General features: G+C 42.4%; 1 protein-coding gene across 10 annotated transcripts in view; it reads left to right on the top strand.

The window, feature by feature from the left end:
* The window catches only part of nup214 (nucleoporin 214), an 80,608-nt gene extending 70,338 nt beyond the window's left edge, over positions 1-10,270 (top strand). For 2 of the 10 annotated variants that reach the window (XR_005051718.1, XR_005051719.1), the window contains exons 35-37: positions 875-945; positions 9,965-10,005; positions 10,102-10,270. Coding sequence is in view for 5 of the 10 variants with exons in the window: in XM_021602472.2 (XP_021458147.2) it covers positions 875-908; positions 10,102-10,126 (59 nt within the window). In the remaining 5 variants the exon portion in view is untranslated. Of the gene's footprint in view, positions 1-874; positions 946-6,037; positions 8,742-9,964 lie in introns of all 10 variants that reach the window. The other 8 variants (XR_005051715.1, XR_005051717.1, XM_021602473.2 and 5 more) reach the window with 5 other exon arrangements.
* Positions 10,271-15,866: the final 5,596 nt, after the last annotated feature.

A 15,866-nucleotide genomic window follows, 5' to 3' on the forward strand; every position in this document is an offset into this window, starting at 1 on the left:
CCAGCCATGCTAACAAGGAACAAACAAAAGAGCTCAAGTCTTCGTTTGAAGTCCTGCCAATGAGTCTCTTCCAATATTCCCCTGAAGTAGAGCCACTGGTTAGCTCAACTCATTAGTGGCTGGATAAATAGCAGTCAGTTAGCCTAGTGGCTAATGCTATCCCCCAGCACTCTGTCTGCTGTGCAGTACAACATGGCCACAAGATGCAGTGCTAGGCTAATGCTAGGATAGCCGTGGGGATGGTGGAATCCCACCAGCGGCTTCCTATTAACCCAAATACCTGCTATGGCCGCATGCCGCCACGCAAGCTACTTTCTGTCAGAATAATGTTTGTATATGGCCCAGTTTTCTCAAAACGGGAAGAGGAGGGTGGGAAGACCACTTTTAACATCTTAGTTTCACTCTCTCGTTCTCTCTTTTTCTTCTTGTTCTCTCACTGTATTTCTCTCTCATTCCTCTACTCCCTCACATGCTTGCCCTCTCTCCCTCTTGCTTTGTGTCTTGCTCTCAAAATGTCACTCTCTCACACACACACACTTACACACACACACACACTTACACACACACACACACTTTTTACTATTCAAATCGTCCAGCCTCCCTCTTATTTTTCCCTCTGTCTCCCTCCACTCCTGCTCTGGAGCCCTGGATGGTACTGTTTGCGTATGTCCGATCGTTAGGTCTAGAACAAGTCATATTATTGTGGTTTGTGTTTTGTCTTATGTGGTTGACTGGCTCTGTACCAGAGGTAATACGGTGGAAATAGTAGTAGTTTTCTCTCTGATTCAGTCTACATTATACGGAGGTGTTTTAATTTTTTCCACTGATACGTCTTCATCTACATGGTTAATTGTGTTTGTTGGTTTTCTTGCAGGCTTTGGGTCTGCTGGTGGATTTGGGTCCAATCAGTAAGTATCACTCATCGTTGGGCTCTTCTGTGTGGGGGTACGTGTTTCGGTAGTGTGCGCTCATTTGTTGTGTTCACATAAGAGTGTGTCTATCTTTGTGCTTGAGTGTATACATTTGTCTAAGTGTTTGAACCCTCCCTACACACACACACTCGCATGTGTGTCTCTGTCAGTAGTGTGTGGAGGAAAAGTGTGTGACCACAGCACACTTCTGAGAATCTGAAGGGCAGCATGAAGTCACAGCTGGCTTTCCTACTCCCTCCTTCCCCACCATCCCCCCTCCACTCTTTTCTCCCCATCTAGTCTTCCTCACTCCTTTCTCTTCTCCCTCCTGTACCTTTTTCAACCCTCGCCCTTCTCCTCCCTCAAACCACTGATCTCTGTACCCTTACCCCAGACACTCGCCCCCACTACCCCCTAATTGCTCTCCTTTTCCCCCTACCTCATCTACCACTATCTACACTCTACCTCCTCCCTCTCTCCCGCTCCCCTATTTTTCTCTGCCCTCCTTTTCCTCCTCTTCCTCCCCTTCCTCCTCTCCCTGTGCTGCTGTGTCACATAGCCTCTTCCCCCAAGGTGCATTTTAGTGGAATGCGATCTGAAGTGCTCAGGAGAGTGGCGACGCAGCCCGGGCTTTGTTAGATAAGCTCCTCTCTCTCCCTATGTTCTGCTTCACCCTCTCCCCCTCCTGCTCTTCTTCCTGTTCTCGTCTTCTTCTATTCCTTTCTCTCCCCTCTTTATTCCTCCCCATTTTGCTCCCTCCATCTCCCCCATCTTCCTCTTCCTTCTCCACTCTCCTCACTCACTCTCCTCTTTGTCCCTTTCTTCCTCGTCCTCTTTCTCTCATCATACCCATTTATTATTATTGATGAAAGCAAAATGCTGTGCCAACATGCTCTGAGAAGGGATATCTGTTTATGTTTTATACTGAACAAAAAAATAAACGCAACATGCAACACTTTCAATGATTTCAGTGCATATAAGGAAATCAGTCAATTAAATTAAATTCATTTAGCCCTAATCTATGGATTTCACATGACTGGGCAGGGGCGCAGCCAATCAGAATTTGTTTTTCTCTCACAAAAGAGCTTTATTACAGACAGAAATACTCCTTAGTTTCATTAGCTGTCCGGATGGCTGGTCTCAGATGATCCCGCAGTTGAAGAAGCCGGGTGTGGAGGTTCTGGGCTGGTGTGGTTATACGTGGTTTGCGGTTGTGAGACCAGTTGGACGTACTGCCTAATTCTCTAAAATGATGGAGGCGGCTTATGGTAGAGAAATTAACATTTAATTATCTGGCAACAGCTCTGGTGAATATTCCTGTAGTCTCCATGCTAATTGCACGCTCCCTAGAGACTATTTTATTTATTTTTATTTCACCTTTATTTAACCAGGTAGGCAAGTTGAGAACAAGTTCTCATTTACAATTGCGACCTGGCCAAGATGAAGCAAAGCAGTTCGACACATACAACAACACAGAGTTACACATGGAGTAAAACAAACATACAGTCAATAATACAGTAGAAACAAGTCTATATAGGATGTTAGCAAATGAGGTGACATAAGGGAGGTAAAGGCAAAAAAAGGCCATGGTGGCAAAGTAAATACAATATAGCAAGTAAAACACTGGAATGGTAGATTTGCAGTGGTAGAATGTGCAAAGTAGAAATAAAAAATAATGGGGTGCAAAGGAGCTAAATAAATAAATAAAATTAAATAAATACAGTAGGGAAAGAGGTAGTTGTTTGGGCTAAATTATAGATGGGCTATGTACATCTATGGTGACAACTGCACATTTTAGTGGCCTTTTATTGTCCCCAGCACAAGGTACACTTGTGTAAGGATCATGCTGTTTAATCAGCTTCTTGAAATGCCACACCTGTCAGGGGTATCTTGGAAAAAGAGAAATGCTCACTATAAGGGATGTAAACAAATGTGTGCACAAAATAAGCTTTTTGTGCATATGGAAAATGTCTGGGATCTTTTAGTTCAGCTCATGGGACCAACACTTTGTATGTTGCGTTTATATTTCGTTCAGTATAGTTTAATTTGTTCAAAATAGAATGTATGTTTAAAGAAACAAGGTTTATATTAATACACTTCAACACAAGTAAACATGACCTTTCGAGTCACTTGACTTTGGTGCATATTATTTAGTAAGTTCTTAAATATCATTCTGAATACATTTTTATGAGCGGCAAAGCATTTTCATGTAGACAGAACGTATAGTACATAACAACTACAGCGAAATGTACTTCTTAATTTTAGTGCATTTCATTCTCTCCTCCGTTTCCATAGAAACTGATACCACTCTTCATGTATCTGCTTAACGGTGTTGACTTTATCTGGACAGATCTCATGTCTGAAGTCCATCTCATCATTCCTGCTTTCCTCTCTTCCCTCTCGTTCTCTTTTCTTCTAGTCCCATTCCTATTTTTCTTCTCTCCACTTCCCTCAGTTCTAAACTCCCTCTCTACTCAGTTCTACCTCCCTCTCTACTCAGTTCTACCTCCCTCTCTACTCAGTTCTACCTCCCTCTCTACTCAGTTCTACACCCCTCTCTACTCAGTTCTACACCCCTCTCTACTCAGTTCTACACCCCTCTCTACTCAGTTCTACACCCCTCTCTACTCAGTTCTACACCCCTCTCTACTCAGTTCTACACCCCTCTCTACTCAGTTCTACACCCCTCTCTACTCAGTTCTACACCCCTCTCTACTCAGTTCTACACCCCTCTACTCAGTTCTACACCCCTCTCTACTCAGGTCTATTCCCCTCTCTACTCAGGTCTATACCCCTCTCTACTCAGGTCTATACCCCTCTCTACTCAGGTCTATACCCCTCTCTACTCAGGTCTATACCCCTCTCTACTCGGGTCTATACCCCTCTCTACTCAGTTCTACACCCCTCTCTACTCAGGTCTACACCCCTCTCTACTCAGGTCTATACCCCTCTCTACTCAGGTCTATACCCCTCTCTACTCAGGTCTATACCCCTCTCTACTCAGGTCTATACCCCTCTCTACTCAGGTCTACACCCCTCTCTACTCAGGTCTACACCCCTCTCTACTCAGGTCTACACCCCTCTCTACTCAGGTCTATACCCCTCTCTACTCAGGTCTATACCCGTCTCCTCTCAGGTCTATACCCCTCTCTACTCAGGTCTACACCCCTCTCTACTCAGGTCTACACCCCTCTCTACTCAGGTCTACACCCCTCTCTACTCAGGTCTACACCCCTCTCTACTCAGGTCTACACCCCTCTCTACTCAGGTCTACACCCCTCTCTACTCAGGTCTATACCCCTCTCTAAACCCCCTCTATTATTTTCTGTTCCACCCCTATATTTACGCCTACGTCTTCCCTCTACTGTAGTAGGTGTGGATATGTGTTCCGTCCAGGACTCCCTCCTTATATTTTGTGTGTATACACACAAAATAGCAAGGTTATTATAGTAAATGAAAACTGAAACAAATATTAAAACAAACATTGGAAAAACAATTTAGTGATGAACTATCCTGAGACTTACCTTTGACTGCAATAAAATTATAATCCATTTTTTAAAAGTTTTATCTGGCAGTTAAATGCTGCCAGTAGATGGCATTGTTTCAAATAGGCCTAACTTGTGTATCAGGAGCTAACGGAAGAAATCCAAGGGCGAGTGCGGAGCATGAACATAAACGATAGGCTTGTACATTGGCGGCAGCAAAAGGTAAAGCCCCGTATAGGATTGTTTGGAGTATATTGCTGGAAAGGACAAAAGCAACTGGATTGTTGTGTCAGAAGATGGCAGCCTGTGTGGAACAGAGATCAAAGGGAAAAACCCAACGAACCTCAAAGTTCATCTGAACAGCACCAACAGAATTTCAGGCTAAAGACAAGGTTAGAATGCCAACAGCTGTTAGTAGCTGCAAGTCAGGACAACCAACTTGAGCAGTTTGCGTGAAAAGAACAGAAACAGACACCGACGATTATCCTTTTAAATCCAAGTCACATTAAGATTGATTTAAACCTAACCAAACCCATGACCAGACCATCCACCCCCAGTGGCAAACAGTGACATCCCAAAAAAAGCTGACTATTGGCCTATAACACATAAATGGCTCTTAGCCTGCCGCACATAGGCTAGTTTCTGTCCCTAAAACTAAAATAATATAAAAACTAATATAAATAATTGTATTAAACTCTAATTAAATAAAAACTAGTAAATCAAGTCTGATATCTACCTGAATTTCAAATACACAACTAAAAACTAATACGAACAAAAAAATATATTGGGTGTGTCTAATGCTGGTTGGTTAAAACCACATTCCAGCCAGTGTCTATTCTACAAGTTACCACCGGCTAAATCTATGACGTTAAAATGCCTATTTACTCTGTTCCATTTGACTGCGCAATCCACTGTCTCATCAGCCCATCCAGACCATTTATAAACTTGATCTCCACTATAAAAAGCATCTAGACATTATCTCACATTTCTTTTAGACTAACATTTCGGTTTCAACAGCGGAGATTTGTATAAACCTTGTGTCTCCGACATTTGCGACATTGTTTTCCATATTCAAATTCAATCTCCAGCTTTCCCATAGTAATGAATGGGTCGGGACAAGACAGGCAGGCAGCGTTTCTCAGTCACTCGAAATCATGAATCAGCTGGCATCATTTATTTTTGCAGTCTTTACAGCTTCAATATTTGAAGTGATTGTGTTAGCTGTGTTGTTGGCTAGCTCCTCTGAACAATTTGTGTCGGGACTAACGTTTTTAATGAAAATATGTCAATCATTATTTGAATATGTTGGTAACCGTTGTATAAAAGTGATAATGCCCTCGAAGCCGGTGTTTAGAGCCTAACACCCATGCTAATATATCCTCCAAACACCGGCTTTGAGGGCGTTATCACTTAAATAAAAAATCTCAAAACTACAATAACCTTGGTATACAATACTTACGTACATCCCTCACAGTATTGTCAGAAAGCACTAGTACTCCTCATATTGATCAGTCGGGGCCAGGCAGGGGCTAAGGGGAAAGTCCAAACCTTCACAAAGGTAGCTAGCTTCCCAACCAGCCTCCCATTTTCATCAACCTCTTTTTATATATATGTTGGTTTGTCTTCATTTTTATCCCCCAGATCTTCTCAAATGTTTGGAGCCAGTTCGGGTTGGAGAAGCTAGTTTTTGTAGACCCCCCCCCCCCCCCCCATTGGCAAGTGCACCCATGCTGTGTGTGGCCAGTCAACACTGCTCTCTGCAATCAAGCTCTCTGAGTAGACGTCTCTTAAAGGGGGAAGGGTGGATGGAGAGGGTGGGTGGGATGGTTGAGATGACAGGTCAAAACTAGTTGTATAGTATGGAACTGACCTTACAGACCATCGCATAAGCTTACGTGAAGTACGTTAGTGGCCAACTAAAATGTGGAATGTGTAGTTGGATTAATTAATTGGCATTTTGTGTATCAATTTTTTTTAAATCAGTACAGTAATTATTTATTAAGTTTATCATCGACTAGGAAACATCTCTAAGGGCACCTAATGTAGCAAAATCAAATAAAAGGTTTTGGTCATAATTCAATAATAAATGTATCATGAACTTTCTTGGAATAACACCTGTATTCATATGACATAGAATACTGTTTGTATATATCTGTTATCCACTGTGGACTGTAACTCTAGTGTAGATTTATGTTCATCCATCTGGACTTTGCTTTGCTCTATAAAATAGTAATGAAGCCTTGTTGTTTGCACTTTGAATCAGGGAAAAGTTCTATGCTTTCATTTGAAGTTTTAAGATATCATATTTTCCAAGCTTTAGCAATTATGATAAGAAACATGTCCTCTGTTTCTCAAAACTCGTGTATTTTCTTAGTAAAGAAAGTTTTTTTTTTAAATACTGTAATCAGTAGCTGACTCTAGGCAAGACTTGGACAGGTCGTTGATAAAAGTATCCTCTCTTGATTGCATACAATGAACTGAAATATTAGGAAAAAATGTATGCTGCTTTTTAAAATCCATACTGCTGGAACCCCCTATTCCTATAAATGTGTATATTTTATACATGGAAAATGGGAAATAAACTTGGCAATTCTAAAATCTGTATCTAATGTAGTCCCTTTCTTTTTTTTGGCATCCTACTGATGATGAGCACTAATTGATCGCCTGTGTTGTTTTAATGATGACAGCCTCTGGCTATTTTCCTCTTGCCTTTGTGTCTGGCTGTGTGCTTATTAAACAGAGATTTCATTTACGATTAGCCTACTGTTTAAAAGGCCCAACAATTAGACCTCTGGACTAAATGTTGATGTATTTAATGAGTCAACCTTTGATTAAAAGTATTTGAGTCATTAGTCCAGAGAAAAGAGGTGCTGAGGGGTTTTGTCTATGGCGTTAGCAGGCCTGTTAATGTAATAAATGTAATCATTTTAACGCAGCATGGAGAAAGGTAAGGAAGCTCTGGGCTATGTTTAGACAGTGATGGGGGCTTTGCTAGCTGCTAATTAGCATACCATCTTTGACGTGGAGCAGCCTTCGTTTTGGTTTTGTAGCCCTCTCCTTCATCAAGGAATTCACTGGCCATTATTAATTAATAGACATTTGGATGTAAGCCTAAGACATTGCAGGAATGAGGGTATATTGAATAGAGGGGTGCTGGTCTTGTGTAGTGGCATCTTTTCTTTGGCATGTGGCTGTCATCAGATTACCATCAATGGTCACCGCCATGGAGAATGTCACTGTCACCCTGTCCCCTCTGGTGTGCCCGGCGATGGATGGAAATGTTGCAGGCCCGCTGGCCCTGCCAATCAGACACTGAAGTGGTTGGGGAATGTTGGGTTCACAACATGTGACCAAGAGTCCTCGCTTCCCACTGTAACAGTGAAATTCTCCTCCCAGGCCCGCTATGATATGATTGGTCACACACACTGTGTTCAGGGCAGCTAATATTAGAGATGGATGACAGTGTTATTAGAGGTGGGCAAGACTAGAGAGAGGGAGTTACATTTGTATTGGGCTTCTGGATGTTTTTCTACCGCTTGTCCTTCATACTGATGTATGTTTTCCCGGTTCAGGGAGGCACAGTGCGTGTGTGAAATGTAAATCATAGGTATATATATGTGGAATAGCTGATACGTTTTGATGACTCACTTGGCAATGCATTATAGATTTTGCGACGCAGCCTGTCATGGAGCTAAAACTCTGCACTGATGTGATTTGTAGCTAAAGAGGTTAAGCTGAAGAGGTTTTCAGCACAGTACCCTCTCTCCTTCCCACAATTGACTCATTTGAACATGTCAAGGACCGTCTACTTGGTGTTGTAGCTGTGCAGCACTGACTCATACTCCCGTGTCACGTTGTGCTCAACAATGACAACTCCGAGTGCAGCACTGTCTTCGCTCTCTTTTCTCGCCGTCAGTGCATCGCCCTGGCAGAGGGAGCAGGCCAGTCACACAGACACTCGCGGGGATGGCAGCTGTTTGAGGAATCCAGATAAAAAGAACCATTCTGTTTCTCTCTACCTCTCTTTTTACGGAGGGATGATTGGCATTGTTCTCGCTGCTTTTGTCGGTCCGGCCTTTACAACTCACTGGCTCGTCTACAAGCCGTCTGAGACTGTAATGCAGTCAACGTGCTGAAGTGATGTGTGGGGGGGTCAACCTATGTTAATTTACCCAAAGACATTCTATGTAGTATTTAGAGCTATAAGCCCTGAAAGGACTTGCTTGCTTTACAACCCGTTCATCCCTGGAGAATTGGAATTGATTGTCTTCACACAAAAAAACTATTTTTGAGGGGGGTGACAGAGGCATGGGTGCCAGGTGAGGGTAGAGTGGTGGAGTGACAGGTAAAAACGACCCACCACACAGATTAGACCGGGAGAGCGGTAAACAGACATTTTAGAGGCTGATTTGGAAAGTGTAATCACCATAGTCTCGCTGTGGCTGGCAGCTTATTTATTGTGCAATGAGATGCAAGTAAACAGGAGCACATCAGAGGCTTCATATGTAAAATTATTGAGAGGTTTGCAAATTTGCGCTGTAAACTTCTGTCATTGTTTTCCTATTGCCTAATATACAGTGGCATTAGAGGTGTAGTTAGATGATGAGTGTGTTTACCATACAGTAGAGTAATTCTGACCATGGAGGCTGTTTGACCTGGTTGACCTCCAATCTCCCAGCTGCCCAGTGCTATCTATCCCAACAGCATCATGTCAAGTGCATGTAGCCAATGTTCCTGGTCAAAGTTCCCTTCACGTGGTCAGAGGTTTTGAAGTACTGCTCTGTGTGTGTATGCATCTGTGTGCGTATATTGTTTAGTGTGTGTGCTAGATACTTGTCTGAATGGCCTTGTCTGATTGGACGGTAAGTGCAGGCATCAGTCTCTGTGCCCTCTAGGGCTTTTACAGTAATTACATGCGAACATTTCATATTTGATCGGCGTCTGTGCGAGTGTGCGCCAGTGAAATCAGCCAATGCTGTCCGACACGAACATCACAGCAGCCAGCCAGTTATCTGACAGATACATAATCCACTGACTGAGGACAGAGAAATCATTTTCCGTATCTCAATCTGTACTGTTTGTGTTTCTCTATGGATGTATCGATTTTACCTCAGTCGAGAGAGGAGTGTGGCGGACATCGTAAATGAATATGAATCAACATTAGTGTCCACTGAAGGCTGCAGTAATCTTGTTTAAGAGGCTCTCAGCCTTAGCTCTATTAGTGGAGACTAGTTATTTATGCACTGAGTGGAAACTCTCGCTACTATGAAAACATCTTCTCTTTTTTCTCCCCTCTGATAATACAGTACTGTGTGTGTGTGTGTATGTTTATATATTCCCTGGTTGTAGACGGCTTACTGTGAATTCAGCCTCTGATTGAATCCCATGTGATCATAAAGTATTAGCTTAGTGATGAGTGAATTTCCTCTTATGTCAGCCAATGATTTAACTCCCCCTTTTCGGTTGGTGTTAGTTAATGGTGTCCCCCACGTTCATTGTTTGGACATTAACCTATCAAGTAGGAAATTGTGTTTAAACATGAATACCCTAAAAAGTTGTTTCTTTCAGATGATCCAGTGGGGTCCCCTAATCCAGGAGGAAACAAAATGGTGTGTTTTCAAGTTGAGAACAAACCTGCTACAGTTGATAATGGATGCCAGTACGGCCATGCCATGTCTAACACCGATGTTTCTGTGCTTTCACAGACCAAGATGGCCTGGACAACAATAAAGAATATACTATTTTTGTCATTTTTTGGAGACGGTTTTCTGTTTTAGTTTTTTTGCCTACAAAAATGTTTGATATGAAAGTCTGTTTTAAACATGTATTGTTTGTTTAATCACAGTAAAAGAGCTTAATAAAACTCTAATTTGATCTTTGTAGCCATCATGTTTTACTGTACCTTCATCGTATTGCTGAAATACATTGGAGCCTTGCCAATTCCAGAAAAGGTAGCACATTATTGACCTTTCCATGACACCAGAGTAAAAACAGGCTTTTGAAGTATGTAATTTCCATTTACACTTTTATTTCTAGCAATCGCTACAAAAATTACCATTAATTGGGGCCTCCCGGTTGGCGCAGTGGTCTAGAGCACTGCAGAGCTAGCTGTGCCATTAGAGACTCTGGGTTCGCACCCAGAAGCACAATTGGCCTAGAGTCGTCCGGGTTAGTGAGGGTTTGGCTGGTAGGGATATCCTTGTCTCATCGCGCACCAGCGACTCCTATGGCGGGCAGTGCACGCTAACCAAGGTTGGCGGGAGCATTGGTGCGGCTGGCTTCCGGGTTGGATGCGCTCTGTGTTAAGAAACAGTGCTGGCCTGGACAACAGGGGAAGTACCCCAAAAATGGCAGTGAACGGGTTGGGGCTAACAGTTGTATGACACATATGTGAGAGTGCCTCAAAAATGGGGCTTTCGACCTTCGTACGGACATTAACCTATACCTGTAGCGATGAGACAAAATTCACATTTCCATAGCAGGATTAATTTCCTGCCAAAATAAAGAAAACACTTCAGTAAATGGGGTATACGGTGCATTCAGAAAGTATTCAGACCCCTTGACTTTTTCCACATTTTGTTACGTTACAGCCTTATTCTAAAATTGATGAAAATAATGTTTTCCCTCAGCAGTCTAAACATAATACCCCATAATGACAAAGCAAAAACAGTTTTTTTGAATATTTTTGCAAATTTATGAAGAAGAAAAAAACGAACTAAGTGTTAAATTACCTTTGGCAGCGATTACAGCATCGAGTCTTCTGGGTATGACGATACAAGCTTGGCACACCTGTATCTGGGGAGTTTCTCCCATTCTTCTCTGCGGATCCTCTCAAGCTCTATCAGGTTGGATGGAGAGCGTCACTGCACAGCTATTTTCAGGTCTCCAGCGATGTTCGATCAGGTTCAAGTCCAGGATCTGGCTGGGCCACTCAAGGACATTCAGAGACTTGTCCCAAAGCCACTCCTGCGTTGTCTTGGCTTCGTGCTTAGGGTCGTTGTCCTATTGGAAGGTGAACCTTCGCCCCAGTCTTTAAAAGCACGCTCTTTACTTTATTTAGAGATTTTCAAATATGAGAACAAAAACGGTACAACCCCAAACTCTCATTCTCCCACCCATCCTTCCCTCCCTCCAGTCCACCCTACCTCCCTTCAATCCACCAAGGCATCTTACAAGTATATAGTATTCAAGTCAATTAAATAGGACAAAAACAAACAGAAAAACAGTAATAGAAACAAAAACAATGGAAAAAGTCCAGTAAAAATTCTTACCAGCACAAATGGCCACTAGAGCAGATATGACTTGTTACCAAAATATGCAAGTTACACTAAGTAAAAGACAGGCTCTCCACGTATTGTATTAATGGAGACCAGGTTAAGTTGAACTTTTGTCGGGACCCAGGCACAGTGTACCTAACCTTCTGCAGAGGCATAGATGACATCACCTCCTTAGCCCACTGCATAAAGGAGGGCGGCTTTGCAGACTTCCAGTGAATGAGGACAAGGCGGCGGAAAATGCTCTCGCATTCGCCTGATGCATTGTAGCATTCTGGTCTAGGGGAAGTACCCCAAAAATGGCAGTGAACGGGTTGGGGCTACCAGTTGTATTACACATATGTGAGAGTGCCTCAAAAATGGGGTCACAGAAGCCACTCAAAGATTGTCATGACCAAAACATGTATCTCACAGTCACTGGACTCTGGTGGCATCTCAAACACTTGGGGTCCACATTTGGATATTTATTTTTGCCAGTCTGGCCCTGAGTGCTCGAGCAGGTTTTCATCAAGGATCTCTCTGTACTTTGCTCTGTTCATCTTTCCCTCAATCCTTATTCTCCCTGCCGCTGAAAAACATCCCTACAGCATGTTGCTGCCACCACCGTGCTTCACCGTAGGGATGGTACCAGGTTTCCACCAGAAGTTAAGCTTATTCAGGCCGAAAAGTTCAATCTAGGATTTATAAGACCAGAGAATCTTGTTTATTATGGTCTATTAGGTACCTGTTGGCAAATTCCAAGCAGGCTGTTGTGCCTTTTACAGAGGAGTAGCTTCTATCTGGCCACTCTACCATAAAGACCTGATTGGTGGAGTGCTGCAGAGTAATCTCCACAGAGGAACTCTGGAGCTCTGTTAGTGACCATCAGGTTCTTGGTTACCTCCCTGACCAAGGTCCTTCTCCCCTGATTGCTCAGTTTGGTCGGGCGTCCAGCTCTAGGAAGAGTCTTGGTGGTTCCAAACTTCTTCCATTTAAGAATGATGGAGGCCACTGTGTTCGTGGGACCTTGAATGCTGCAGACATTTTTTGGTACCCTTCCTCAGATCTGTGCCTCGACACAATCCTGTCTCGGAGCTCTAAGGACAATTCCTTCAACCTTTGTATGTCAGAGCATAAACCATCAACTGTGGGACCTTATATAGACTAATGTGTGCCTTTCCAAATCATGTCCCATCAATTGAATTTACCACAGGTGGAATCCAATCAAATTGTAGAAACATCTCAAGGATGATCAATGGAAACAGGATGCACTTGAGCTAAATTTCTAGTCTCAGAGCAAAGGGTCTGAACACCTATGAAACTAAGTTATTTCTGTTTTTTTATTTCTACAAACCGGTTTTTGCTTTGTCATAATGGGGTATTGTGTGTAGATTGAGGAAAATGGCTGGGGTAGCCCAACGCCCTATTAAGAAACTTTGTTGGTGTTGCCTTTATTTTGGCCGTTACCTATATTTCCAGTCAAAAGTTTGGACACACCTACTTATTGAACGGTTTTTCTATTATTATTACTATTTTCTACATTGTAGAATAATAGTGAAGACATCAAAACTTTAAAATAACACAAATGGAATCATGTACTAGCCAAAAAAGGGTTTCAACATTTTTTTATGTTTTAGATTGTTCAAAGTAGTCACACTTTGCCTTGATGACAGCTTTGTACACTCTTGGCATTCTCTCAACCAGCTTCATGAGGAATGATTTTCCAACAGACTTGAAAGAGTTCCCACATATGCTTTTCCGACACTCAGCGGTCCAACTCATCCCAAACCATCTCAATTTGGTTGAGGTTGGGTGATTGTAGAGGATGCAGCACTCCATCACTCTCCTTCTTGGTCAAATAGTCCTTAAACAGCCTGGAGATGTGTTTTGGGTCATTGTCCTGTTAAAAAACATGATAGTCCCACTAAGTGCAAACCAGATGGGTTGGCATATCGCTGCAGAATGCTGTGGTAGCCATGCTAATTAAGTGTGCCTTGAATTCTAAATAAATCACAGACAGTGTCACCAGCAAAGCACCATCACACCACCTCCGCCATGCTTCACGGTGGGAACCACACATCCGTTCACCTACTCTGCGTCTCACAAAGACAGATTTCACAAAGGACAGAATTCCACCGGTCTAATGTCCATTGCTCTGGTTTCTTGGCCCAAGCAAGTCTTTTCTTATTGGTGTCCTTTTAGTAGTGGTTTCTTTGCAGCAATTCGAACATGAAGGCCTGATTCACGATGTTGAGATGCTTGATTGTTTTCGCGACTGCACTTGAAGAAACTTTCAAAGTTCTTTAAATTTTCCGGATTGACTGACCTTCATGTCTTAAAGTAATGATGGACTGTCGTTTCTCTTTGCTTATTTGAGCTGTTCTTGCCATGATATGGACTTGGTATTTTATCAAATAAGCCTATCTTCTGTATAACACCCCTACCTCACACCACAAATGATTTGCTCAATCGCATTAAGAAGGAAAGACATTTCACAAATGAACTTTTAACAAGGCACACCTGTTAATTGAAATGCATTCCAGGTGACCACGTCATGAACTGGTTGAGAGAATGCCAAGAGTGTGCAAAGCTGTCATCACTGCAAAGGGTGGCTACTTTGAAGAATATCAAATATAAAATATATTTAGATTTGTTTAACACTTTTTTTGGTTACTACATGATTATGTGTTATTTCATCATTTTCATGTCCACTTTTATTCTACAATGTAGAAAATATTCAAAATAAAAACCCTTGAAGGAGTAGGTGTGTCCAAACTTTTGACTGGTACTGTATATACAGTGCATTCGGAAAGTATTCAGACCCCTTGACTTTTTCCACATTTAGTTACATAACAGCCTTATTCTTAAATCATTTATTTCATCAATTTAATACGTCTACACACAATACTCCATAATGACAAAGCGTAAAAACAGTTTTTTTTTTTTTTTAGAAATTGTTACAAATTTATACAAATAAAATAAAAAACAGAAATACCTTATTTACATAAGCGTTCACACCCTTGGCTATGAGACTCGAAATTGAGCTCAGGTGCTTTCTGCTTCTGTTGAGCATCCTTGAGATGTTTGTACAACTTGACTGGAGTCCACCTGTGGTAAATTCAATTGACAAGACATGATTTGGAAAGACACACACATGTCTATATAAGGACCCACAGTTGAGAGTACATGTCAGAGCAAAAACCAAGCCATGAGGTCAAAGGAATTGTCTGTAGAGCTTTGAGACAGGATTGTGTCGAGGCACAGATCTGGGCAAGGGTACCAAAACATTTTTGCAGCATTAAAAGTCCCCAAGAACACAGTGGCCTCCATCATTCTTAAATGCAAGTTTGGAACCAACAAGACTCCTTGAGCAGGCCGGTCGCCCATCCAAACTAAGCAATCGGGGGAGAAGGTCCTAACAGGGAAGCAGTGAAAACACTCGGGGGTCAGTAGAGATGCAGTGAGATGGAGCTATAAGCCCCATAGGGCCAGAGAGGCTGAACGATAGAGATCCATGGCTCAGTGTCTTGCTACACACAGCATTGTTTGGGGGATCAGGGTACTAGCACACTGCTATTGCTAGCGTAATATTAGCACAGGCTGGTATTAATAGTTTGCGGCTGGTGCCAAAGCTACAGTACAGGGAAGTCGCAATGTGATTACTTTGTATTACAGAGAAGGACAGGTGTGCAGCCTGGTGTAATAGAGAGTATATGGTGAGTGTGTGTGTTTGTATGTGCGTGTGTGTATGGGGCTGTGACATCAAGGACACACATGCTACACACAGTTTACAGTATATAAAGCGCTGACCCTTATAAATATAGCTGTGAATGTGAAAGCGAGGAATGCTGGCAGGGCCAGATAGAGTATACGGCAGCCATACTCAACTGGATCTGGCCCCAGAACAAGGTCAGTACAGACTTTTAACTTACCGCTTTTGAGAGACGTAATAGTAAAATGCACAAGGTTCAATTTCTAAATTTGGTAGTGCATCGGCAGTTTTCCACATGATATGTCATTCACTGATAGACCTTAGAGAGCTATTTTTTAGAAATGGCCAGTTGATCAACTACTGGCCATATTAGCTAAATGGGTAAATTAGACGTACCAGCTTTCTAAATATTGTTTGTAGTTTTCAAGGCCAGATTACATGCCCCGAGGGGGCCCCCATTTTGATTTTGTTGAGTCACTCAGGTATCATAACACACACAAGACAT

The sequence above is a fragment of the Oncorhynchus mykiss genome, chromosome 5 (assembly GCF_013265735.2).
Source record: "Oncorhynchus mykiss isolate Arlee chromosome 5, USDA_OmykA_1.1, whole genome shotgun sequence".
NCBI classification, from domain to species: Eukaryota; Metazoa; Chordata; class Actinopteri; order Salmoniformes; family Salmonidae; genus Oncorhynchus; species Oncorhynchus mykiss.